At 42.7% G+C, this 26,679-nt stretch overlaps 1 protein-coding gene across 1 annotated transcript in view; it reads right to left on the bottom strand.

Moving 5' to 3' along the window:
* Window positions 1–9,877, bottom strand: part of MRPS22 (mitochondrial ribosomal protein S22) — a 42,457-nt gene extending 32,580 nt beyond the window's left edge. The window contains exons 1-3 of the mRNA XM_030216865.1: window positions 9,739–9,877; window positions 9,063–9,226; window positions 3,780–3,944 (exon numbers count right to left, since the gene is read on the bottom strand). Of these exons, the coding sequence (XP_030072725.1) occupies window positions 3,780–3,944; window positions 9,063–9,226; window positions 9,739–9,856 (447 nt within the window). The 5' untranslated portion in view covers window positions 9,857–9,877. The remainder of the gene's footprint in view (window positions 1–3,779; window positions 3,945–9,062; window positions 9,227–9,738) is intronic.
* Window positions 9,878–26,679: the final 16,802 nt, after the last annotated feature.

The raw sequence follows: 26,679 nt of genomic DNA, 5'->3' as shown, positions 1-26,679 counted from the left end.
CATTCTGAGCACACTACCAAAACCCTTTCCCACACTCTTCCCACCTCTCACTTATACTACTGCAAATTGCTTCTCACAGGTCTCCCACTAAGTCATCTTTCTCCCCTTCAATCTGTTTAGAACTCTGCTGCACAACTTATATTCCGCCAGTGTCACTATGCTCATATCAGCCCCCTCCTTTTTTCACATACAATTCAAACTCCACTTACTGACTTACAAGTGCATTCACTCTGCAGCTCCTCAGTACCTCTCCACTCTTATCTCCCCCTACACTTCTCCCCAGGAACTCTGTTCACCAAGTAAATCTCTCTTATCTGTACCCTTCTCCTCCACTGCCAACTCCAGACTGCGTTCCTTTTATCTTGCTGCACCATATGTCTGGAATAGACTTCCTGAATCAGTATGTCAAGCTCCATCTCTGGCCATCTTCAAATCTAGGCTAAAAGCCCACCTTTTTGGGGCTGCTTTTAACACCTAACTCCTCTTTAATTGTTCATTACCCATGCTTGTTTTATCATTCCCACTTTAAGTAATTTCCTTATTTGTCCTGTTTGTCTGTCTTGATTAGATTGTAAGCTCTGTTAAGCACGGACTGTCTCTTACATGTTCAGTGTACAAGAGTTGCGTATGTCTAGTAGTACTATGGAAATCATAAGTAGTAGTAGTAGTAGCATTTAAGTTACTTGCACAAGATAAGGTGCAGCAGTGGAATTTGATAACAGCTCCCAAATGTTTCTTGCAGCCAACTAAGATTCATTCTAGTCTTACTTTTGGAATTTGTCCCCGTCACTCTTCCTTGCAGAATTCTTCTAGCTCAGAAATATTCTTAGATCTTCTAGTAGGCACCCGTATGCTTGAGATCTCCCCACAGATTATCAATTATAAGCAAGTCTTGGGGGGGGGGGGGGGGGGAGGCTATGAAGACTGATTCTGAGGTATACTTCAGATCGCCGTCTTACTGAAAAATCTAACCTCAAATTCTTCATAGACTATGAGACACTGTTTCTCAGATATGTTAGTATTTAGGTGAATCCAATCTTCCTTTAACCTGCACAATATTCCTTTTGCCACTGGTTGCCACATAACCCTAGAGCATAAAAAGGGCTTTTATTTGTTGGTGTTCATAAATTGCACATTTAGATTTTTATTTTCCAGCTAATTAGGGATTATTGGATAGTACAATAAGTACAATAGTACAATAAGTACAATAGTATTTTTTATACTATTGCATAGTACCTTTTCCAGTGGAATCAAATGGAGAAATTAGGTCGGTCTTGATAATTTTCTTTCCATTAGCCTTCCCACTATTCTAGAACCTGTGGGATAGTTGTGTCCATCAACCAGCAGGTGAAAACAGACATAAAAACTGAACTGAGTCTCTCTTGGCATTCAGTCTAGCTCCTCAGTATTTACGTAGACAAGCATAAGGAGGAACTCAGAATAAACACACCTTAAACAACTCCCTAACCCAGGGGTAGGCAACTCCGGTCCTCAAGAGCCACAGGCAGGTCAGGTTTTCAGGATATCCACAATGAATATGCATGAACTTGATTTGCATACACTGCCTCCATGGTATGCAAATCTATCTCCTGCATATTCATTGTGGATATCCTGAAAACCTGACCTGCCTGCGGTTCTTGAGGACCGGAGTTGCCTACCCTGCCCTAACCTAATACTAACCAGACGAGCAAACGTGTGGACCTCTCATCTCTAGACAACTTGTAAAGAACAAGAGATATGCAGGAAGTACCATGCAAGGTGACAGTCATTATTTGACCCATTACTTTGAACCGACTATTATTATTATTACATTTGTACCCCGCGCTTTCCCACACAATGCAGGCTCAATGCGGCTTACATAGTAATTTGAAATACAAAGTTAATAGAATTTTAATAAAACAGTAGTAAAACAATGTAAAGTTGGGCTTAGTAGTGTATGATAAGTTCAGCTAGATAATATAAGACTAGGATAAAAGAGGGTGGATAGGATAGTGTAATTTGGGAGAAAGGGTAAGGAAGGATAAAATTAAGGAGAGATGGAAAGAGAAGGATGGGAGGCTGGTATTTAAGTCAGAACAGAATTGGGGGTGGAAGTTGGCAAGATTAGGTTGGGGCATTTGGGTAGGCTTGCTTAAAGAGATGAGCTTTCAGCATTTTTCTAAAGGGCAAGAAGTCATTTACTAATCGGATTGGTCTGGGTATAGCGTTCCAAAGCTGGCTGACCAAAAAGGAGAAACTGGATGCGTAGTAGGTCTTGTATTTAATTCCTCTGCAATTGGGAAGGTGTAGGTTAAGATAAGATTGTGAAGAAATAGATCTGTTTCTAGCAGAGAGGTCTATCAATTCATTCACGTAGCCAGGGTGGGCCTCTGTAATATTGGGAAGGGCTAATGGAAAGAAAAGACCCAATTCTCTTTCCATTATGTAGCTTCCCACTATTCCAGAACCTGTGGGATGACCAAAAGCAATCTCTAGAGTGGGTGGGATCCCGGTGCCACAGCCCTGAGGGCTCAAGCCCCAAAACTGGCTTCCGAGCGTACCGCAACATCCACCCTGTAGTGCCTCAATGCCGGCTGGCAGGTCCCACAATGAGACCACCACTTAACTGCCTCCGCGGGAGTCACCATTCACCCCATCACAAGTGCAACACAACACGTCCCAAGCAGTGAGTCAGGATCCCAACCCTGCACCAAGTAAAACTTGCAGCCCTCCATCCGTTTCTGAGTCAAACTTTAGTCGGACTTAACACCGCCGTCTGCTCCCCCCAAGCTCACAGTCTCCACAAGTCTTATCACACATGAGAAAGGCATAATACTCTGTCCTACTCTCTCCAGCACACCTCTTTCAATCTCATTTCTTTTTTTTTCTTTAAGGTTGTTGTGCTGGAAAAGGAGAGCTCCATAGGAAACAGGGGAGAGGTGAAGGGAGAGATGAAGTAAATTATCTGGGCACCAGAGACAGGGAAATGAAGACCTCCAGACTCTAGCCACCCACAAAGCTCTACTATGGAGCAAATAACTCAGAACCAGGGGCAGAAAAGTGTGTCCATCCACCTGCTGGAGATAGAAAATACTGAGGAGCTGGACTGGATGCCAAGAGAGACATGTCTCACCTCAGTTTTCGGCTCTCTATCTCCCCATCTGTTGGTTGATGGACACAACTATCCCACAGATTCTGGAATCGTGGGAAGATACGCAATAGAAACTTAGGTCCCTGTTTACTAAGCTGCACTATAGGCACACTAGTGTTTTTAGCACACGCTAACACTACAAACGCCCATAGGAATATATGGGCGTCTCTAGCATTTAGCGCATCTTAGTAAACAGGGCCCTTAGAATTAAAAGCAGCAAGATTTTCCTATGTTCAGCTTTGCTCAAATCAAAAGACATACATAACATTTGGCTACTCTGGATAAATATTCCAGCTACTTCTTTTGCTCCAGCTGTGCTTGGAATTAGTACAAAAGCTTAGAAATTCTAGAATATCAAACTTGGTGTAAGTACTTTCTATATCTCGTTTGGATGTGAGCTTCTACTGACAGAACAAGCCTGAGATTTAAGGAGAGAACAAATGCAAGAGCAGAAACCCTAATACACTGGATACACAAAAGGTATGAACTAAAAAAAAAAAAGGGGGGGGGGGGAAGAAATACAGAAAACTGCAACAGGAGGGGAGGAATCATATTTTAAGAACAGTTTTTTGGGATGCATCTCTAAGAGACACTGCTGCTAAATAATTAAAGGACATCTGGAATTTTTGTAGATTCACAATTTACTGACCCGATGTGGAGTGCTAAAGTTTATGTCAGTGAACACAATTTTAGAAGTTTCCATCCCATCAAGGATCTTGTCAACTGACAGCACATCATCAATTGGTTCCCGTTCGTTTAGTACGAGGGGCATCTTTAAACGCTCCTTAGCCACCACAGTGGCCTTCTCTATCGCCTAAAAAAACAAAAAAACAAAATTATATTTATATTTCTGAAGTACTAGTTTCCTCTCTTTTACTCTCCCCTTTTCTCCTTCCCACACAGGTCTCCTTTACTTTGGACATTTATCCCGCAAATACTATGAATAGTTCCAAGCAGGTCACAGAGAAACAAGAATCAACTAAATGTTCAGGAAGTACACATTAACTACATTGTAAGTACAAAAAATTATAAAAAGAAATAAAACCTAAAATTATACATTAAAATATTTCTGAAAATAAAAAAAAAGTCTTAAGTGACTTCCTAAAAAAAAGGAGATAATTATTTATTATTCGAAATTCTGACAATAATAGAGTTCCAAAATGAAACTCCCTTATTGGAAAATAGAAGAATCCAACAATCTTTTAATCCTAACACTGGGGCCCTTTTACTAAGCCACATAAGCGTCTATGCACGCCCAACGCGCACCAACATGGAGCTACCACCCAGCTACCGTGTGGCTCTTATGGTAATTTCATTTTTGGCACGCGTCCGATACATGCGTCAAAAAAATAATTTTTATTTTCGGATGTGCGTATCGGACACAGGCAGGTCATTACCGCCCAATTACTGTGCGAGTCTTTGCCGCTAGCTCAATGGCTAGCAGTAAGGTCTCCGACCCAAAATGGATGCACAGCAATTTTGATTTTGCCGCACATCCATTTTCGGCAAAAATAAAACAAAAAGACCTTTTTACAGGCTGAAAAATGGATCGGCGCACGCCCAAAACCCGCACATCATTACCGCAAGCCATTTTTCAGCATACCTTAGTAAAAGGACCCCATTATGTACAGACAGGAAATGTAACAAACACTGTCTTCTTAGATAACCAGACTTACTGCTAGAAGAAATATTAAACATTTTTATTAGATAATATGGGACCTCACCATGCAACATCCTAAAGACAGTAGTCCCCAATCTGAACTGTAACCGTGACTCAACCAGTAGCCAGTGCAAAGTGAACAAGTATGGTGTTATTAAATCAAATTGACTAACAAATCAATATGGCTGCCGTGTTCTGTATTATCTGTAAACTTTGCAAGGAAGCTATGGTACAGCCTGAAAAAAACACTAGTATAATTGTCAATACTAGAAATATTTAGAGACTGAACCACTACTCTGAAAATAGAAGTATCAAAATATTTAACATAAGTCATTTTTCTTTTTGGAAAAAGTTAACAAGATTAATAGGAGATCACATATTAAGCATCTAGCTCAATGCCAAGCACCCTGGACTTGTCAAAACTAAAACAATCTATCCCTACATTAAATTGTAGACAGCTAAAAGGATGATCAATCGGTCCCAACCAAAGAAATGTAATCTTTTCCTTATTTAACTTAAGTCTACTGAAGCCACCTACTGCAGCCTTCCCTCAGAGACACATTTTGTGGTATGAAGCAGGTGTCCTACCCCTTCAAGTGGAAAATCAATCATGGATCATTTTTAAACTACAGCATACAATCAGGCCTATGTGCTAAAAGATTCTTCTATTTAGTTTTTGTGAAAAAGAAGACGACAGAAGTGGTGGCCCAGAAAGGTCAGAAGCACCAACTGCAAGACAGGAGATGATGCTGGTTAACTTGAGGCAAACAGTTACCTCACATCAGTACTTATCAACCTAGTCCACAGGACACCTGAGCCAGCCAGATTTGCAGGGTATTCACATACATACAGTGGAAGCAGCACATGCAAATGTGGATACCTTCAAAACCAGACTGGCTAGGTATACCCAGCAACTGAGCTAAGAATTCCTGGCTCATACCCATTAACAGGCAGTAGATGGCCAACTCAGGAAGTGAGGCATGGGGGGGCTAATTTTCTATTTATAAAACATGCATATTCTTCCAACCACTAGTGGTTCTAGGCAGACTGATTTTTCTTCCAGTCTATACACATACTGTCACTCAGCTCCTTCCCCTTAATCAGACTCGATTCAAGGGTCCCAATGGTGCTCCTTTTCTGCCCAGTGTGTGGCAGCGGCCAGAAAAGCAAACAGGATGCTAGGAATTATTAGAAAAAGGATGGTAAATATGACCAAGAATATTAATAATGCCTCTGTATCGCTCCACGGTGCGACCACACCTTGAGTATTGCATTCAATTCTGGTCGCGGAATTAGAAAAGGTTCAAAGAAGAGTGACCAAAATGATAAAGGGGATGGTACTTCTCTCATATGAGGAAAGACTGAATAAGTTAGGGATCTTCAGTTTAGAAAAGAGACAGCTGAGGAGGGAATACGATTGTAAAAAAAAAATGTTTGGCCAAGTTCCTGGAGGAAAAATCCATAGTCTATTATTGAGATAGACATGGGGAAAGCTACTACTTGCCCTGGGATTGGTAGCATTGAATGCTGCTACTATTTGGGTTTCTGTCAGGTACTTGTGACCTGGATTGGCCATTGTCAGAAACAGGATACTGGGCTAGATGGACCACTGGTCTGACCCAGTATGGTTATTCTTATGTTCTTATGCATGGCATCCTGGATGACTGCCCTTCTTACCCGTCCCTAAATCCGGCCCAGATGAGAAAACCGCTTGGTATACAGGAAAGTAGATAGGGAGTAGGGGGGAGAGAAGAGCAATGAGCAACCTTGCCAATGAATACAAGGCCCCAGAATCCCTGCCCTCAGCCACCAAACATTAGCAGGGTCCAGCTTTAAAAGTTGTAGCCTGGGTAGAGATGAAGAACCCAGACAGCATGTTGTAGCCTCTAAGGAGGGGCTGTTCCCATTGTTTTCCTCACTAAAATCTATTTCTGAGGCTTGTTGCCTTGCCTGAACCACTGTGGGTCCATACCACTCACCAAAGCCATCAGGTACCGACTTTAGAGTCAAAGTTGACTGCAGCAGTGGGTCACCCCTTTAGGAGTAACTGGACCTAATAGAGTACGTGCAGAGGTTAGAGATTCTGGTGGTTGAGGAATTACAATTTAATATTTTTAGTTTTGATACTTTTTTTTAAGTCAAGGCTTTTGCTGGCTACAGGCTTTTACTACAGTGATATATGATTGTACACATTTTTCATTTCCTAAATTCTGTAATCTGTTAGAAAGAAAAGTATTCATACCAGCAGAATAGCAATCTTTTAAAAAAATAAAACCATGTTGTATTTATTTTGCAAATGCTATGGGTTTTTTTTTATTGAGAAGTGATCTTTAATTTTGATTTTTAGTTTATGTGAACAGCCAGTTCATTCACTGGTAAGAACGAAAGATGGGATAAGTTCCTATAAAAGTACATTTTATTTTGATGAGTGAAAAAAAAAGGAAAACTACCAGAAATTGGTTGTTTTAATTTACCTTTGTAAAGATTAATTTTTGAAGGAATAAGAGAGGGTACTGGGAGGTTGAGTGGGTTGATTTCTCATCGCTGTTTTGAATTACCAGGAAATGCTTTTTAATATTTTGCTTATTTACCCACGTTTACTAAGCTGCACTAGCGCTGATGATGCTGACACTGCCCATTCACTTTGAATAGGTTGCGTCAGCATTGCCTCGCGGCTTAGTAAACTTGGGGGGGGGGGGGGGGGTTAATCACTGTAAACCACCAATGTCTTGTTGTATAAGGCAGTATAAGTAAATAAATTAAAACAAATCTGTAGTGATGCAATCGTCAACAACTACTTCTGTAAAAGATAGTCTTTCCATCCATTTGCAAATTGAAAGGATTGAAAATATAACTAGAGATGCAAATTTAAGATTGTTAAATTTTCCTATCACTTACTATGTATCCCCCCAGGAGTTGTTTATGATGTATGATAAGAAAGTGTCACAGTTTTCCTCATGAGAGAAAGTGGTGGTTCTTAATGCCTAGTCTTCTCAGTTTTGGAGTCATAAGATATCACTAGGAAAAGGGCTACTTTAATAGTTACCTTGCAATCACCAGTGTTTAAAATGGAGACTTTAAAAGCATATTTTCCAAAAGACAAATTCTTTTTTTGTGGACAAGTAAATCATGTGTTTGCTGATGTTGCAGGTTCGACCCAGTTCCTTCAATTAAAAAATAAGGTTTTGGCTACTGGTGCAACTTTTTTATTATTATTATTTAATTTCCTTGCAAGTGTTTAATCACCTAACAAAACAATCAATATGGGCTCTGTTTACTAAACAGCGCTATCATTTTTAGTGCATGCTAAACGCTAGAGTCATCCATATGTTTCTATGGGCGACTTAGCATTTAGCGCATGCTAAAAATGCTAACGCCTTTAGAATGGCTTAGTAAACAGGGCCCTATGTGTTTCTCAATGCAATGAAGTTAAACGTTTTTTTTTTACAGGATAAGGAACCAATACACACTAGTTAGATTGTGCTTTTCTCCTCTTTTTCAGAAAGTTAGTAATATGGGTTTAATAAAATTTGTGATTGCCTGTTGATAGGGTTACTCTTTTTGAATTTGTAAATTTTCTTTGGTATATGCTTGTATTTTGATTGTAATACAAAATGTAATAACTTTAATGTAAAAAACTGTTTTTCATAGGCAGTGGAATGCGACAGGCCACAGCTCAACCAGTTTTTTGCACAACATAAAATCAGCAACTTGGGAAGCTTGTTTGGCCCCTGCTGCTTTTTACCCATGTTTGGGGGAAAAGGTGATCTATAAATAACACAAAATGAAAAATAGGCTCTGAAATATACTAATACCCCTAGGTCTAAGATAGAACACTTATAAACTCATTGTTTATAATAACATTTAAATTCTACTTTTCATATATCTCTTCTTTCCATCCCAACAAATAACAGCACAAATAGCTCCTATAGCCAAAATTGTTCATATCCAACTACAGCATACAAATTGGGCAGCAGCTATACAAACCCACATCCCAAACACTCATTTTTTTAGCCAATAAAAACATCACCCTTCAGAGCACCATCCCACCATCTGTCTCTTCTGGCCAACAAAGTCACAGCCAAACAAACAGCACATGAGAAAGACAACTAGATTATACAGGGCCTTGTAGTTCATATGACCTATAGTTTCAATTTCAGGAGAAGGTAAAATAGTTATTACAATTGAATTAAGAGATGTGAAAAGTGATCTAGTTTTCAAAACACATACACACATTCGTAGAAAATAAAAACTGGTCTGTGCAATCCATACTTGCTGAAGCTGCTCCTCCGTCATTAACTTGTACGATGGGGGTTTCAGCTCCTGTTTGACAGGCCTAAAAATCTTCTGTAAATTTAATCCCGTCATTTTAGACAGTAAATTCTGAACAGCTTCATCTGTGAAAGAAGGCTTTTTAGCTTCCATAGGTTCTGCATCTGCAACAAAAGCTCTCATTGGTTAATAAAACCTCATTTCTTGATCTAAATTGGAATTACACATATCCGAGATGAAGAAGAGCAAGCAGGACGCAAACAAAATGCATTTTGCATGTCACGACGTGAACCGTAAAACAGAGCAGCACGCAGACTACGAAAGGTGAATAATCAGAATTATACATGCTCACTTAAAACGTTCCCAGTTTTAAACAGCAAACTATCCACGGGGCTTGTGATCAACAATAAATACAGAGCATACGAAATAAGCGATGCCGGCTGGAAGGCAGGGAACTGCACAGCGAAACAGATTTAGCGGTGGAATCTCTGTAATATACGGACATGCAGAGGAGAGAGACAGCATCAGACCTGACCCTGGTGTACCGTCTTTTCGCCTTGTATACTAAACATTTTTCTCCCAACGATGCACAACAGGAAAATCTTTCATCCATTCGACACTATGACAGAAGGTCGGCTGAACACTTATCCCTCCATTGGCCATCGTTCCGCCCTACCTGAACTCGGTCCTCGCTCTGCACAAAAATTTCGACTCCCAGCACGCATAAACCGCGGCAGCAACCCAGAAGCCGCCGGGCGCCACCACGCGCGCCCTAATACTCCGAAGGCAGCCATCTTTCCTCTCGGAAGTCACGACTTCTGCTTCCGGGTTACTTACTGAAGCCTACTGGGAACGAAAGGCAATTCAGTATAGTTGCGCAGCCCTTCAAAGCAGACCGACCAAGTAGTTTTATTATTATTGCATAGTGTATTAGTGTTCCTTTCATTTTTAGTTTTGTAGTCTGTGTCTCTGGTATGACTATCAAGCTCATTTTCAAAGCACTTAGCCTCCCAAAGTTCCATAGAAACCTATGGAACTTAGCCTGCCAAAGTGCTTTGAAAATATGCCTCTATGGGGCTCATTTTCAAAGCACTTAGCCTTCCAAAGTTCCATAGGTTTCTATGGAACTTTGGAAGGCTAAGTGCTTTGAAAATATGCCTCTATGTGTTGCAGCTCCAGGGACGTACAGATAGATGGAATTTTTATAAAGTCATTTTCACACGTGTGGCCTTTTACAAAATTATGTTGATCACTATAAAAAAACTACGTATATTAGCCTAAAGTACATATTTTGGTATACAGTGGCAGAGTTTGCAAGTATGCACATAGTTTGTAAAATACACCAATTATTTACATATGTAGTTACATATGTGATGGACATGTCATACATAGTAATATATGTTACTATGTATGACATATTTGATGGGACAGACCAGGGGTCCCCTCAAACAGGAAAGAGGTGTCACCCAGAGGTGGCTCGAGTCCAGGATCCTTCAAACTGGAAAGAAAGGTATCCCTGAAATCAACCCTGAGCATGAACACAATTAGAAAAAAATAAAATAAAATCCCAGCTGTGAGATGGAAGTAACAAAAGTGCAAGCAGAAGTATTGGCCAAATTATTCAGTTAAAATTTTTATTTTAGATTGTGCTTATAGCTTTTTCAGTAGTAGCTCAAGGTGAGTTACATTCAGGTACACTGGGTATTTCTCTGTCCCAGGAGGGCTCATAATCTAAGTTTGTACCTGAGGCAATAGAAGGTTAGGTGACTTGCCCAAGATCACAAGGCACAGTAGTGGGATTTGAACTGGCCACCTCGGGATGTCAAAACCAGTACTCTAACCACTAGGCCACTCCTCCACTTCAAAGTTTCTTTAATGCTATATTGGCTTTTACTATCAGGAGGAAAGTACATAAGTACATAAGTACATAAGTAGTGCCATACTGGGAAAGACCAAAGGTCCATCTAGCCCAGCATCCTGTCACCGACAGTGGCCAATCCAGGTCAAGGGCACCTGGCACGCTCCCCAAACGTAAAAACATTCCAGACAAGTTGTACCTAAAAATGAGGAATTTTTCCAGTCCATTTAATAGCGGTCTATGGACTTGTCCTTTAGGAATCTATCTAACCCCTTTTTAAACTCCGTCAAGCTAACCGCCCGTACCACGTTCTCCGGCAATGAATTCCAGAGTCTAATTACACGTTGGGTGAAGAAAAATTTTCTCCGATTCGTTTTAAATTTACCACACTGTAGCTTCAACTCATGCCCTCTAGTCCTAGTATTTTTGGATAGCGTGAACAGTCGCTTCACCTCCACCCGATCCATTCCACTCATTATTTTATACACTTCTATCATATCTCCCCTCAGCCGTCTCTTCTCCAAGCTGAAAAGCCCTAGCCTTCTCAGCCTCTCTTCATAGGAAAGTCGTCCCATCCCCACTATCATTTTCGTCGCCCTTCGCTGTACCTTTTCCAATTCTACTATATCTTTTTTGAGATACGGAGACCAGTACTGAACACAATACTCCAGGTGCGGTCGCACCATGGAGCGATACAACGGCATTATAACATCCGCACACCTGGACTCCATACCCTTCTTAATAACACCCAACATTCTATTCGCTTTCCTAGCCGCAGCAGCACACTGAGCAGAAGGTTTCAGCGTATCATCGACGACGACACCCAGATCCCTTTCTTGATCCGTAACTCCTAACGCGGAACCTTGCAAGACGTAGCTATAATTCGGGTTCCTCTTACCCACATGCATCACTTTGCACTTGTCAACATTGAACTTCATCTGCCACTTGCACGCCCATTCTCCCAGTCTCGCAAGGTCCTCCTGTAATCGTTCACATTCCTCCTGCGACTTGACGACCCTGAATAATTTTGTGTCATCGGCGAATTTAATTACCTCACTAGTTATTCCCATCTCTAGGTCATTTATAAATACATTAAAAAGCAACGGACCCAGCACAGACCCCTGCGGGACCCCACTAACTACCCTCCTCCACTGAGAATACTGGCCACGCAATCCTACTCTCTGCTTCCTATCTTTCAACCAGTTCTTAATCCATAATAATACCCTACCTCCGATTCCATGACTCTGCAATTTCTTCAGGAGTCTTTCGTGCGGCACTTTGTCAAACGCCTTCTGAAAATCCAGATATACAATATCAACCGGCTCCCCATTGTCCACATGTTTGCTTACCCCCTCAAAAAAATGCATTAGATTGGTGAGGCAAGACTTCCCTTCACTAAATCCGTGCTGACTTTGTCTCATCAGTCCATGTTTTTGTATATGCTCTGCAATTTTATTCTTAATAATAGCCTCCACCATCTTGCCCGGCACCGACGTCAGACTCACCGGTCTATAATTTCCCGGATCTCCTCTGGAACCCTTCTTAAAAATCGGAGTAACATTGGCTACCCTCCAGTCTTCCGGTATTACACTCGATTTTAGGGACAGATTGCATATTTCTAACAGTAGCTCCGCAAGTTCATTTTTTAGTTCTATTAATACTCTGGGATGAATACCATCAGGTCCCGGTGATTTACTACTCTTCAGCTTGCTGAACTGACCCATTACATCCTCCAAGGTTACAGAGAATTTGTTTAGTTTCTCCGATTCCCCCGCTTCAAATATTCTTTCCGGCACCGGTGTCCCCCCCAAATCCTCCTCGGTGAAGACCGAAGCAAAGAATTCGTTTAATTTCTCCGCTACGGCTTTGTCCTCCTTGATCGCCCCTTTAACACCATTTTCGTCCAGCGGCCCAACCGACTCTTTGGCCGGTTTCCTGCTTTTAATGTATCTAAAAAAGTTTTTACTATGTATTTTTGCTTCCAACGCTAATTTCTTCTCAAAGTCCTTTTTTGCCCTCCTTATCTCCGCTTTGCATTTGGCTTGGCATTCCTTATGATCTATCCTGTTACTTTCAGTTGGTTCTCTTCTCCACTTTCTGAAGGATTGTTTTTTGGCTCTAATGATTTCCTTTATCTTACTGTTTAGCCACGCCGGCTGACGTTTAGTCTTTTTTCCCTTTTTTCTAATACGTGGAATATATTTGTCCTGAACCTCCAGGATGGCGTTTTTAAACAGCATCCACGCCTGATGCAAGTTTTTTACTCTGCGAGCTGCTCCTTTCAGTCTTTTTTTCACCACGTGAAAGCTCAAGAGACAGGCATGCCAAGTCTCCTGCATTGAGTGGGAGACTCTCGCTTTGGCGGGTCATCTCCCGCACTCCTTCCAAAGCGGGAAATTCTCCTGCATAGGCGGTCAGTGGCCCAACTGTTTGGGGAGGCTAAAGGGGCGGGGTTAGAGGTGGGCCAGGGGTGGAGCTTAAATCCATAATTGTCTGATAACACACAGAAAAAATAAATAAATAAAAATAAAAGTCACAATTAATACCTTTTATTAAATTTAGATATTAGATATATATCATATGTCAAAGAATAAAGTGGTTGCTCAAAGCATATACCAACCACAATCGCTCAACTGCAAAACACTATGCACAACTTTGTGCAAAAACACACTCAGAACCTTACTGTACCATAAATATTACACTGGGCAGAGCCTAATACACCAATATACCACCCATACGGAAAATGCAGACCGTCAACAATATGAAACAAGGGATCATATCATCACAATTCTCATGTAGAGTCACAAAACACCCTAATTCATGATTAATGTCGGATAAAATGCCATAAATAAGTAAATAAATAAATATAAACTTTTAATGTTGAGCACCTGATTCTCAAAGTGGACATATTCCAAACACTATAATGAAAATAAAATGATCTTTTCTACCTTTGTTGTCTGGTGACTTTGTTTTTCTGATCATGCTGGCCCAGTATCCGATTCTGCTGCTATCTGTCCTCTTAACTCCATTTCCAGGGCTTCCTTTCCATTTATTTCTTTACTTTCCGCCTTTCTTCATCATTTCTTGTCCTACATCTGTAAGTAAAAGCTGGGTCCTCCGCAGACTTGACTGTCCAGTGGATCCAGCTTCTGCCTATTTTCTTCATCCATATGCAGTTTTTCTCTTCCTTTTCCCTCATCTCATCTCCTTCCTCACTCTTCCATCCCCTCCATCCATGTCCAGCATTTCTTCTCTCTCCCTTCCCTCTCCTCCATCCATGTCCAGCAACTCTCCTCTCCCCTGCCCCCCTCCAGCCATCCATACCCCCCAGCGATTCTCTCTTCTCCCCTGTGCCCTCCAGCCATCCACACCCACCCAGCGATTCTCTTCGCTCCCCTGCCCCCCTCCAGCCATCTATACCCACCCTCAACAGTTCTCCTCGCTCCCCTGCCTGTCGCAGCAGCCGCAATGAAAGCCCGTCTCTAGCCTTGCAAGCCTTCCCTTCATTTCCATCAGTGTCCCGCCCTCGCAGAAAGAGGAAATGATGTCAGAAGAAGGCGGGACACTGACGGGGACGAAGGGAAGGCTTACAAGTGAAATATTCAGATCCTTTTCTCAATAGAGAAACCTCAAACTTGTACATTTCCACCAATCTCTTTTCACTCATATTTTCTCATTTACCACATAATCAGGCACTCTTTTATAATTTCAATTCTTTCTATCTATCAATCCTTACACATGGAGCTCAAAGCTGCATGTCCTCTCAGTCCAAATCTTCAGTTGCTCTCTTCTCTCTGTTCCCGGGCAGATTTCTAACAGGAGCTGCTCATCCAATCAGAGAGCTCTATTTGAATGCAGATTAACATACAGACACTCTAATGGGAATTTTTAGTCAAAAACACTAGACCCTTCATTTTTGGATCAAACTTCATGTTTTTGATCAGAGCCATGCCCTAACATTAAGGCTGTAAACATTTCCAACAATTTTTACCAATAAATATGCAAATGAGAACCTCCCAAAAATGGACTAATTGGCATATGGCTTGAGCAAATTTGAGTACATAGCATACCAATCCCACTTCCTAGCACCTAAATTCTGCAATTAGATTTAATACAAATACTTTTAAAACTTATTTTTAGCACTTTTAAAATCTCAGGTGTCAGTGCAAGTCTCTTTGGTATGAACTGCTCATGCAGGAAGTCATCCTCGTTAAATATCTCCCTGGCAACCCAGGACACCTCCAGCCAACCCCCCTGCTCTCCCAGCAGTAAGGTAAACAAATTAAACCATAAACCAATTTCTACAACTGGTTACACAAGGCTAGAGACGGGCTTTCACTGCAGCAGCTGCTGAGAGGATGGAGGTAAATCAACAATTTAAACCCCCCAGAGCAGCGGCACTCCCGGGAGAAACAGCTGATCGATCCTGCTGCAGCAGGGGAGGCTTAGCCTCCCCAAGCCTCTTATACCGGGCACCTATGTTCTCCTGCTGGTGCTGAGACAGACTGCCACCATCATTCCACCACTGCTGCTTCTCCCCATGAATAGCAGCAGTGGCAAAACAACAGAAAGCAAGCGCGGAGCTGCAGCCTTCAAGCACGCATTGTCAGCTCTGCTGGTCCCTTCCTCCTGCTGACATCAACTTCCCATTCTGGGGCAGAGGACAATAGAACTGTTGATGTCAAAAGAAGCCTAATTGGGCGTAAATGCTCTCTCCTTGTAGGCAGCAAAATTATGAATCCAGGTCCACTGCAGGCAGAAGCTACTCTTTTCCAGCACATATCTGCTACTCAGAGCAGCCAAATTACCCAGTTCCAGGAGGGAGATGTTAGATGGCGCTTGGTGTTTTGACAACTCCATCCTGATGCATTGTGGAACCTGCAGCACTGATTTCAATAGGTAGGATGAGGGACTATAAATATCACACTGCTTTATGTAAGTTCAAAGTTAGGACAGGCCAAAAATGTCTCCCTCCTGGAACTAGATAACATAGCAGCTCTGGCCACAGGAAGTGGCTGCTTACTTCTACCCAGGTTTATCACTCATAGGGGCCCATTTACTAAAGTGCTTGTACTTAACATGTATTAAGTGCAAAAACTAATGTATGGTAAGCGCAAAGCCTGCGCAGTAAATCAAGGGGCGTGCCCAACATTTGCCTTGCATTTATTGCACATGGCAGACACTAAATGCACGGGCATCTCATTACAGGCAGTGGCAGATAACATGGAAGCAATCCATGTAATGTGGTGCACCTCACTCCAAAATAAATAAATAAATACAGAACTGCCTTGGCTATACAACCACCTCTGACGTGTTCCCCTTTCTGGCCACTTGTTGGGTAGACTGGATGGACCTTGCAGTTCTTTATCTGCCGACATTTACTGTGTTACTTACTATCTTTTGATCTCCCCAGCATCATCCCCTTTTTCGACCTACCCCCAACAGTCACATATCCCTGATTCTCCTCCCTTCCAATACCCCTGACATCTCCCTTCTTCCAATCCTCCCCCAAGTCACATACTCTGTCCTTCGTCCGATCCTCATCCCCATCCACAAATCTTGTATCCTAAAAAACAAGTCCTGCCCCCACTTAACCCTCCTTCATCCCTGTGACTCCCCCTCTCCCCCAGGACCTACAATGGCATATACTAGGAGTAGTTCCCACCTGCAACTGCTCAAGACTGCACTGGGATCCAATGGTGGTAATGATCCCCAGTGGTAATCTTGTGGTGCTACCACTAGGGACATCCTTCCATATAAATGTTCTTGCCATATGCCACTGGATCACCATAGAGACCCCTTGATAGGTCCTAGGGGAACAGACAGATGGGGAAAGCTGGGCGCAGGATTTTTGGATGGAAAGGCTATCGGACAGGAGACAAGGTATGTGACTGTTGGAGGGGATCAGAAGGAGGAAATGGGATCAGAATGTTGAGGGGGTATGTTGAGGGGGGTCAGAATGTGTTGGATAGGGAATATGTAACTTGTGGAGGAATCAGAAGGAGAGAGATGACAGAGGTTGCTTCATCAGGGCATAACTGTAGAGTGGTCACCCTACCCAACTGCCGATAGCAGAACTAGACTTAGAGGGGCATAATTGAACGAAAACGTCTATCTCCATGGGCGTTTATCTCCGAGAACGGGTCCGTGAATGGGCGGACCGAACCGTATTTTCGAAAAAAAAATAGACGTCCATGTTTTATTCGACAATTTGTGAGCTGGGCGTTTTTGTTTTTCAGCGATAATGGAAAATGAAAGTGCCCAGCTCAAAAACGAATAAATCCAAGGCATTTGTTCGTGGGAGGGGCCAGGAGTCGTAGTGCACTGGTCCCCCTCACATGCCAGGACACCAACCGGCCACCCTAGGGGGCACTTTTACAAAAACAAAAACAAAGGTAAAAGAGCTCCCAGGTGCATAGCACCCTTCCCTTGTGTGTTGAGCCCCCCCAAATCCCCCTCAAAACCCACTGCCCACAAGTCCACACCATTACTATAGCCCTAAGGGGTGAAGGGGGGCACCTACATGTGGGTACAGTGGGTTTGGGGGGGGGGGGTTGGACGACTAAGCATTAAGCATCACAATTGTAACAGGTAGGGGGGGGGATGGGCCTGGGTCCACCTGCCTGAAGACCACTGCACCCCATAACAACTGCTCCAGGGACCTGCATACTGCTGCCAGGGAGGTGGGTATGACATTTGAGGGTGAAAATAAAAAGTTGTGAAACATCATTTTTTTTGTGATGGGAGGGGGTTAGTGACCACTGGGGGAGTCAGGGGAGGTCATCCCCGATTCCCTCTGGTGGTAATCTGGTCATTTAGGGCACTTTTTGGGGCCTTATTCGTGAAAAAACAGGGTCCAGGAAAAGTGCCCTAAATTCTAGCTACAAACGCATACTTTTTTTCCATTTCGGCGAAAGGCGCCCATCTCTCCTTGGCCGATAACCACGCCCCAGTTCCACCTTCGCCACGCCTCTGACATGCCCCTGTCAACTTTGTACGCTTCCGCGATGGAGTGCAGTTGAAAACGTCCAAAATCGGCTTTCCATTATACCGATTTATTCGTTTTTGTGAGATAAACGTCTATCTCCCGATTTGGGTCGAAATCTAGGCATTTTTCTCTTTCAATTATAAGGTAGTTAATGCCACATCTTGAGGTGGTGTTAAATGCAGCTCCCCTATTGGCAGTCCTGACAGCTAGCATGCAGTACCAGTTTGCATGCTATCTGTCATTGCCAACCACTCCTCTGTTCTGCCCCCTGACATACCTGCATGCTGCTCCTATCTGTGTTAAGTAGTTAATTTTTTTTTTTTTACCATGCTGGCTGGTTTAACACATGTTAGCTGCTTAATGCAGCTTAGTAAAGGGCCTCAAAGTGGCAGCACCTTTTTGATCAGGCTCCTGTCTTCTGCTTTGGACCCATTGCTTAGTGTTACCTGGCCCAAAGCAGGCTTCCTTGGAATCAACCAGATATCGCACATTGTTCTTCGCTGCTCCATCATTTTGGAATTCTCTGCCTCTGGCAATATAAGCCAAAGTATCACTAGCTAAATTCAGATTTGCTTTGAAAACTTGGCTCTTTCACTGTGCATTTGATTCAACTTAAGTCTGAGTATGGTATGTCGGTTATCAGGTTGACCTCTTCCCTCTTCAATCTCTACACCTTGCCTAGTACTTTCTCTCCCCACCTTATCTCATTTTGTGTGTATGGTTGTCTTCCTTTACTATCCAGTTTTGTAGTCCTTTTCCTTTTTAGATTGTAAACTGCTTTGATCTGCATGTTAGCAAAGGCGGTATAGCAAATACAAATTAATAAATAAAATTCATAGTGGGTTTTCCCAAGCCAGCAGCAGGCACTGGATGTCAGTTTTTAAGTGCCCAAATGACCTTGTGCCTGGAAATTTTGCACCTTTGCACAAGGCATAATGACTGATAAATAAAAGACACCAATCCCATCTCAGTTAAAGATTTCAAATAGAACTCCTCAAGGTAAGACACAAACTTCAGGCAATGCCCTCTCCCTCAGAAATTACTACTCTTACATACAGTAATGATAACTTTTTGGAAAGTTCTCAATCATGAATTGAAGACAGTCCCTTTTTGGCTGAGATAATCTGTTTAACTTGATTGTTTAGGAAGTTAGGGGCCCTTTTACTAAGCCACGTAAGCGCCTACACGTGCCAAAATGGAGTTAGTGCACGGCTACCGCATGGCTCTTGCGGTAATTTCATTTTTGGTGCACGTCCGATACGTACGTCTGAAAAATATTTTTTATTTTGGTGCACGGAATGGACACGCTTCAAGTGAAATTTGGTGCACATAGGTCATTACCGCCCAGTTACCGCGTGAGGTCAACGGCTGGCGGTAAAGTCTCAGACCCAAAATGGATGTACGGCAATTTTAATTTTGCCGCACGTCCATTTTCATCAAAAATGTAAAAAAAAGGCATTTTTTACAGGCTCGCTGAAAAATGGATCAGCGCACACCAAAACCCATGCCTACACTACCGCAAGCCATTTTTCAGTGCACCTTTGTAAGGTGTAAAAGGACCCCTTAATGTTCTGCTTGATTCCACTAGGGAAACAAAGAGTATTTGAACCCTGACCTAGCTGGGAGGATTTAAACTCCTTTAAAAAAAGAGAGTAATAGTAACAATTATTCTTTGTAATACAGACTGAAGACCAATGTTTCTACATTGTATTCCATTAGAATATGGTGTTTCTACATTTTCTGTTAGAATTATTACTTATTTTAACTGAACATCTATGAGCATCACATATAGTAAGCATAGATAACAGCATACAGAATATAGACCCCCTTTTACTAAGGCGCTCTTAGTGGGACCTTCTCATTGGTTTAATGTAATTATTATAAGGTCTTTTACTAAGGTGCGCTCACGTTTTTAGCGCGTGCTAAAATTTGGCACGCGCTAAACGTTAAAGATGTCAATTCATTCCTATGGGCATCTCTAACGTTTAGCACGCCCAATTTTAGCACGCCCCTTAGTAAAAGACCCACATAATAATTACATTAAACCAATGAGAAGGTCCCAACTCAAAGAGCTTCTCCTCCCACTCCTTCAGTGAGTACCTTGACAAGCATAGGTCATTACTGCCCAGATTCTTTACTGCTAAGGTCTCAGACCCAAGATGGACACGCAGCAATTTAGATTTTGCCGCACATCCATTTTCGGCAAAAAAAGAGGCCCTTTTTTACAGGTGCGCTAAAAAATGGCTCGGCGCGCACCCAAAACCCACACCTACTCTACTGCAAGCTATTTTTCAGCGAACCTTTGTCAAAGGACCCATGAATTTGCACGTCAGTTTGTAGAAGGGTAGCATTTTAAGACTTCTCAGTCCAAGAGAGAGCATATAGAAAATATCATTAACAAATAAGTTTAGAATACAAATCAGTAGGCCAAGCTTGATATTTATAGAAAATATCAAGCTTGGCCTACTGATTTGTACCTGAATATCAGTCAGAGCTCATGACAGCAGTACTTCATCAGTCACAGGCCACCATTAAACCAACATAATGAAGGGCATTAGCACAATTATACAAATATTTGGTTTAAGAACCCTTGTATTTATTTATTTGTTGCATTTATATCCCACATTTTCCCACCTCTTTGAATAGCCACTTGTTGATAGGCCCTTTTTTATAGTAGCATCTGAGAGCCATTTTTTTTAGAAATGATTATGCAAGTAGGAAAGTGGTTAATAAGTCTATTAAATAATTCCTAAATTGCATGACATTTTAATAGGTTGTTGCAGGACCTATGGGACTAGGCATTGTCGGTCTCTGCTACAGCCTGCTCTGGATTACAATTTAATGAGTCTAGTCATCTCTCCTTTCTGCACTGTCCTATCAGCACCACAGAACACAGAGAACAGATGCACAGATCCAGCACTGATGCACAACTCATGTTTCAAAAAACAAATGTCAATTACTTTTACTGTCAGAAATGTGTACTAATGCACTGCATATTATGTTCAAAAGAGGCTGTAAACCACTATATATTTGTTTAAATGAGACCTGTTGTTTCATCAGTAGCATGGCACCTAAAAGCAAGATACTGCCCTCTAACACCCAGCTAAGACCATTGTTCAGTGCAGGCTGAAAGGGAAGAATGATATCAACAGCACTTCCTATAGCAGCTAGTTTGATCCTGCTTAGATTGTAATATCATATTGGGTCAAAGTAGCAGGTCTAGAGTAGATATGAGATGCTTCAGTTGTCTGGATAGCTCAATAATGTGTGCCAACATTTTCCTTTTATTTACATTAGTGAAAGGGTGGAACAGCTTGCTGATGCCAGTAAACTTGGTAATATCAAACTGAGACGTTTTTAAGGTATAGGCAAAGGAGAAGGTTTTCTTGTACTTGTTCTTTCCAAGAAAGTTATTTTAACATATTAATACAGTATGAATCATAATAAATAATTCCATGGTAGTAAGTTTTGAGCTGCACTTCCATGTGTTCTGATGTCAACAGAGATCCTCAATGGAGCCCGTAAAGCAACAGAAATTTTAAACTAATACTACTAATAGCAGCCTTGACTTCACTTGGTACACTGTTATCCTCTGCATTGCACTACAATGTTCATAATTCACAGAGAACACTAGATGGCAATCTCTGGCTTTGTTTTCATGGCAAGATTTCTTATGAATTGTAAAAAATAAGTTTTCTTTTTTTTCCAGAAATATTTGTAGTGTGTTCAGTGTTTGCATTATTAAAACAGCAAAAAGTATTCCATATTTCCCATTTTATATACATTCTGGTAAGGGACGGGCAAGCTGGTTTAATTCAAGCAAATGAACTAACACTAAAGTAGAGTTATTTGATGTGATCTGGATTTTCGAGAAACATCTGATTCTTGTATGACTTGAGTGAAATCGGATCCAGTTTTATTCAGCTCACCAGAATCCAAGGCAACCCTGACTTGGCTTTGATTCCCATTTCTGACCTGGCTTGATGAGCTGGGGGCAAAGGTGGTTTGGAGTTGAATGCTTACTTGAGCTGCTGTATGATTGCTGCCAAAAACTGACAAAAGCTTTGCGACCACCCTCCCGAGCTCTAAGATGATTTGCTTAAGAATTATGAACTAAAAACGAGCTGGGGAAATCAAAGCCAGTCCAGATCACTTACATTTTCATCAAACTAAGGCAGCCTAATCTGAATCAGTGCCCAAGCCCAGGTCATGGTCAACTTACTCATTCTTAGCTCAAATGCCAAGATTTCAGAAATGATCAATTCAGAAACCATGGGTAAAATGAACCCTCGAGAGCTGGTATAAATGAATATGTATATAATACACATATTTAAAAAAGTGTATGTTGTAGTATAAGTCCCTGGGGCACTGTACTGTTTATCTCTCATCATCAGGAAAACTGGGCATTTAATACTATGCTTTGGTAACTGGTTAAAAGACAGAAAACAATCTAGAGTGCAAACATCACACAAACAGCCATGCTGGGGGCAATTCTATAACAGTGCATTTATGTGGCACCTGTTCTAGGAAGGAAAGTAGACACCTACATCTAGAATGCTAGTGTAACAGGTGAAATACACACCTATAATTTAGATGCTAGCAAGTAACCAGCCATAGCTGGTGTAAGTGCTCGCACTTAAACGCCAGACATACATGTGTAACTTATAGTAGTTTTATGGTTTTATGGGTACCTGTATGTAATATGTAAACCGCTTTGGTTGTACCACAGAAAGGCAGTATATCAAGAATCTAATATATGTTTATGTTTATTACGACTTGATATATCACTTTTCAGCAAAAAAGCAAAGCAGTTTATAAATAATTAAAATTAAAAGCTAAAAATATTTTACAGGAAAGGAAACACAATTTAAACAAGAAAAAAGAACTAAATTAAAACAAACACATACGGATTAAAAAAAAAAGCAGCAAAGGTTTAGTCCCTTTGCTGGTTACTGTTTTTCTTTTTTTTTCTCCTGTTCACATGTGATCAGCCTGGGGGAATCTCTCTCTGTAGTGAAAGAGGGAGGAGGAAGGACTAGTAGTTGGTAAGAGGTGGTGGTTGTATGTTGGATTGTACTGTGTGTATTTTTGGTGGGGTTTGCTATTGAGTTGGGCTAATGCAGGAGTTTTTGGGAGGGGGAGGGGGATTTTTGTTTGCTGGTGGCCTTTTTGGTTGGGACTGTTGGGTGTGGTTTTTAATTCTTTGCTCTGTCTCTCTCTCTCTAACTTTTGTATTAGATTCATGTTTTTTTTCTGTGTATCTTTCAGATAAGGCTCGTGTATGCACCAGGGGACCTAGCTGGGTAGTCCACGTGGTGCATGGGTAAATATGGCATTACTTAGTTTATTGTGTTCCCGCTGCCAATAGGGGATGGCTGAACTGAAAGTAGTGTCTGTTAATGTGGATGGGATACACTCTGCAGTTAAGCGGACCAGGTTATTTCACATAGATGAGCATGATTATTTTTTCTCACATTACACAAGGAGTAGAGGCTGACCACAGACTAAGCCAACTCGGCAGATGATGATGATGAAAACTTTTTATTAGCTGCTCAAGGGACCCAACACAGCCCGTGTTTCGATGCACCAAGGCACGCCTCAGCTCTTCCTCTCTCTGATCATCACCTGATCACCTTCACACTTCTTCACCCCCCCCTCAGCCCCGCCCAACATTAACCACTACTTCCAGGAATCTCCAGGCTATTGACCCTCCCACCTTATCCTCTAGTACTTCTAATCTCCTCCCCTCCATCATGTCCTCCGAGTCTGTCAACAAGGCTGTCTCCGCTTACAATGCCACTCTCTTCTCTGCTCTGGACACCCTTGCACCATCCATCCCCCGTCCCACAAAGTGTACTAATCCCCAGCCCTGGTTGACCCCTTGCATCCGTTACCTTCGCTCCTGCGCCCATTCTGCTGAACACCTCTGGAGGAAATCTAGCACCCATTCAGATTTCCTTCACTACAAATTCATGCTATCCTCCTTCCAGTCCTCCCTATTCCTTGCCAAACAGGACTACTACACCCAATTGACCAATTCTCTCAGCTCCAGCCCTCGTCGTCTCTTTGCCACCCTTAACTCGCTCCTTAAAATCCCCTCCGCTCCCACCCCCCCCCCCCCCTCACTCTCTCCTCAATCACTGGCTGACTACTTCCGCGACAAGGTGCAAAAGATCAACCTTGAGTTCACTACCAAGCCACCTCCTTCAACCATCTCCCTCAACCAACCTACCCTGGCCTCTTTCTCCTCCTTTCCTGATATCACCGAGGACGAAACTGCCCACCTTATTTCCTCCTTGAAATGCACCACTTGTTCCTCTGATCCCATCCCCACCAACTTACTTAACACCATCTCTCATACTGTCACCCCCTCCATCTGTCATATCCTCAACCTCTCTCTCTCTCTCCACTGCAACTGTCCCTGACACCTTCAAGCACGCCGTAGTCACACCTCTCCTCAAAAAACCATCACTTGACCCTACCTGTCCCTCCAACTACCGCCCCATCTCCCTTCTACTCTTCCTCTCCAAAATACTTGAGCGCACCGTTCACAGCCGCTGCCTTGATTTTCTCTCCTCTCAGGCCATCCTCGATCCGCTTCAATCCGGTTTTAGCCCTCTACACTCGACAGAAGCGGCACTCTCTAAAGTCTGTAATGACCTGTTCCTTGCAAAATCCAGAGGCCACTACTCCATCCTCATCCTCCTCGATCTATCCGCCGCTTTTGACACTGTCAATCATGATTTACTTCTTGCCACACTGTCCTCACTTGGGTTCCAGGGCTCTGTCCTCTCCTGGTTCTCCTCCTATCTCTCCAACCGTACCTTCAGAGTACACTCTCATGGATCTTGCTCCACCCCCATCCCCCTCTCTGTTGGAGTTCCCCAGGGATCTGTCCTTGGACCCCTTCTTTTTTCAATCTGCACCTCTTCCCTGGGCTCACTGATCTCATCTCATGGTTTCCAGTATCATCTTTATGCTGATGACACCCAGCTGCATCTCTCCACATCAGACATCACCGCGGAGACCCAGGCCAAGATATAGGCCTGCCTATCCGACATTGCTGCATGAATGTCCAACCGCCACCTGAAACTGAACATGGCCAAGACCGAGCTTATCGTCTTTCCACCAAAACCCACTTCTCCTCTTCCTCCACTCTCGATCTCAGTTGATAACACCCTCATCCTCCTCGTCTCATCCGCCCGCAACCTCGGAGTCATCTTCGACTCCTCCTTCTCCTTCTCTACGCATATCCAGCAGACAGCCAAGACCTGTCGCTTCTTCCTCCTTAACATCAGCAAAATTCGCCCTTTCCTCTCTGAGCATACTACCCGAACATAGGCGCCCCGTATAAGAGGCTTGGGGAGGCTAAGCCTCCCCAGCCCAGCTGTCCCCGCGCAGCGCGCCTCCTTCCCGCCCTCGGCTCGCCCGACCGGCAGCCCTCCTCCGCTCCTCCCTCCCTCCCCCTCCGTTCCGCACCCCCCCACGCAAGAGTGTTGAACCTGTCCTTTTTCTTTCAGTAGCAGTGAGCGACATGAAGGCACTGCGAGCTCGCCAGCTTCAAGTTCTCCCTTTCCTCTTCACACAGTGCCGTCCCGCCGGCGCCTTTACGATGACGTATTTCCTGTTTCCGCGAAGGCGGGACGGACACTGTGTGAAGACGAAAGGGAGAACTTGAAGCTGGCGAGCTCGCAGTGCCTTCACGTCGCTCGCTGCTACTGAAAGAAAAAGGACAGGTTCAACACACTCATGTGCATGGGGGGGGGGGGGGGGAACGGTGAGGACTCGGAGGGCTGTTGGGGAGCTGAGGGAGGGCAGGGAGAATCGCGGCCATGGATGAGATGGGAGGGAAGGGAGAGGGAGAGAACAGATCGCTAGAGGGGAGGGGAGAGAGGAAATTGCTGGACATCAGGACATAGTGAAAGGGCCCCTAGTTCATGTACATAAGCATTGGTTTTGCCTAAAGTCCTTGCAGTTCATGACCAAAGCCATCTCACGTTTTTGGACAATTTAACATATTTTTAAAATCTCACAGTTTGATTTAGCATGAAGATATTGGTGTGGGATTTTATCTTATTTAAAATGGCAACAGGATGGGAATAAAAAGGCTTTAAAACAGAAGGAAAGGCTCAGGATCATCTTTAAAATACTCCCAGGTTCTTAATCCATTTTCACACAGTGGTTTAGTGCTGTGAATAGGTCAGCTTTGGGAATCTGAATGGGCAGCATATCTAATACTTTTGTATTCTGCACAACACAGGAGGAAGTGTATGTCTGCTTCTGTTTCTCCTGTGTTTTACTGTAGGCAGAATCTGGCTTCTTGGGGTTTCCAATTTATGATTTTGCCTGCACATTTCTTTGTCTACTTTGGGGTCATTGATTCTGTTTTTGATGAGACTTTATTCACATTTTCCACATGACCAAGATGAGGTGTTTTGTTAGAATATGCTTTCTGTGTAGGCTTTTGTAGCAGTCCAGCTTGTTCTCTTTTCTCTATGTGTTCGAAGGACTGGTGAAATATTTACGTTTACCACAAATTGTATATTCTTCTTATGACTTGTAATTTTTTTATATCGTTACTATGTAAGCCGCATTGAGCCTGCCATGTGTGGGAAAGCACAGGGTACAAATGTAATAAATAAATAAAATGGATGGATGGAGGGGAGAGAGGAAATTGCTGGACATGGATGAGGGGAAGGCAGGGGGAGAGAACATAAGGACACAGGAGGATGGTGGACATGGTGAGTGAAAAAATATCAAATGTAAAGAAG

Source organism: Microcaecilia unicolor, chromosome 10 (assembly GCF_901765095.1).
Source record: "Microcaecilia unicolor chromosome 10, aMicUni1.1, whole genome shotgun sequence".
NCBI lineage: Eukaryota > Metazoa > Chordata > Amphibia > Gymnophiona > Siphonopidae > Microcaecilia > Microcaecilia unicolor.
The sequence above is the reverse complement of the archived record's forward strand: the minus strand, read 5'-3'. Positions and strand labels throughout refer to the sequence as shown.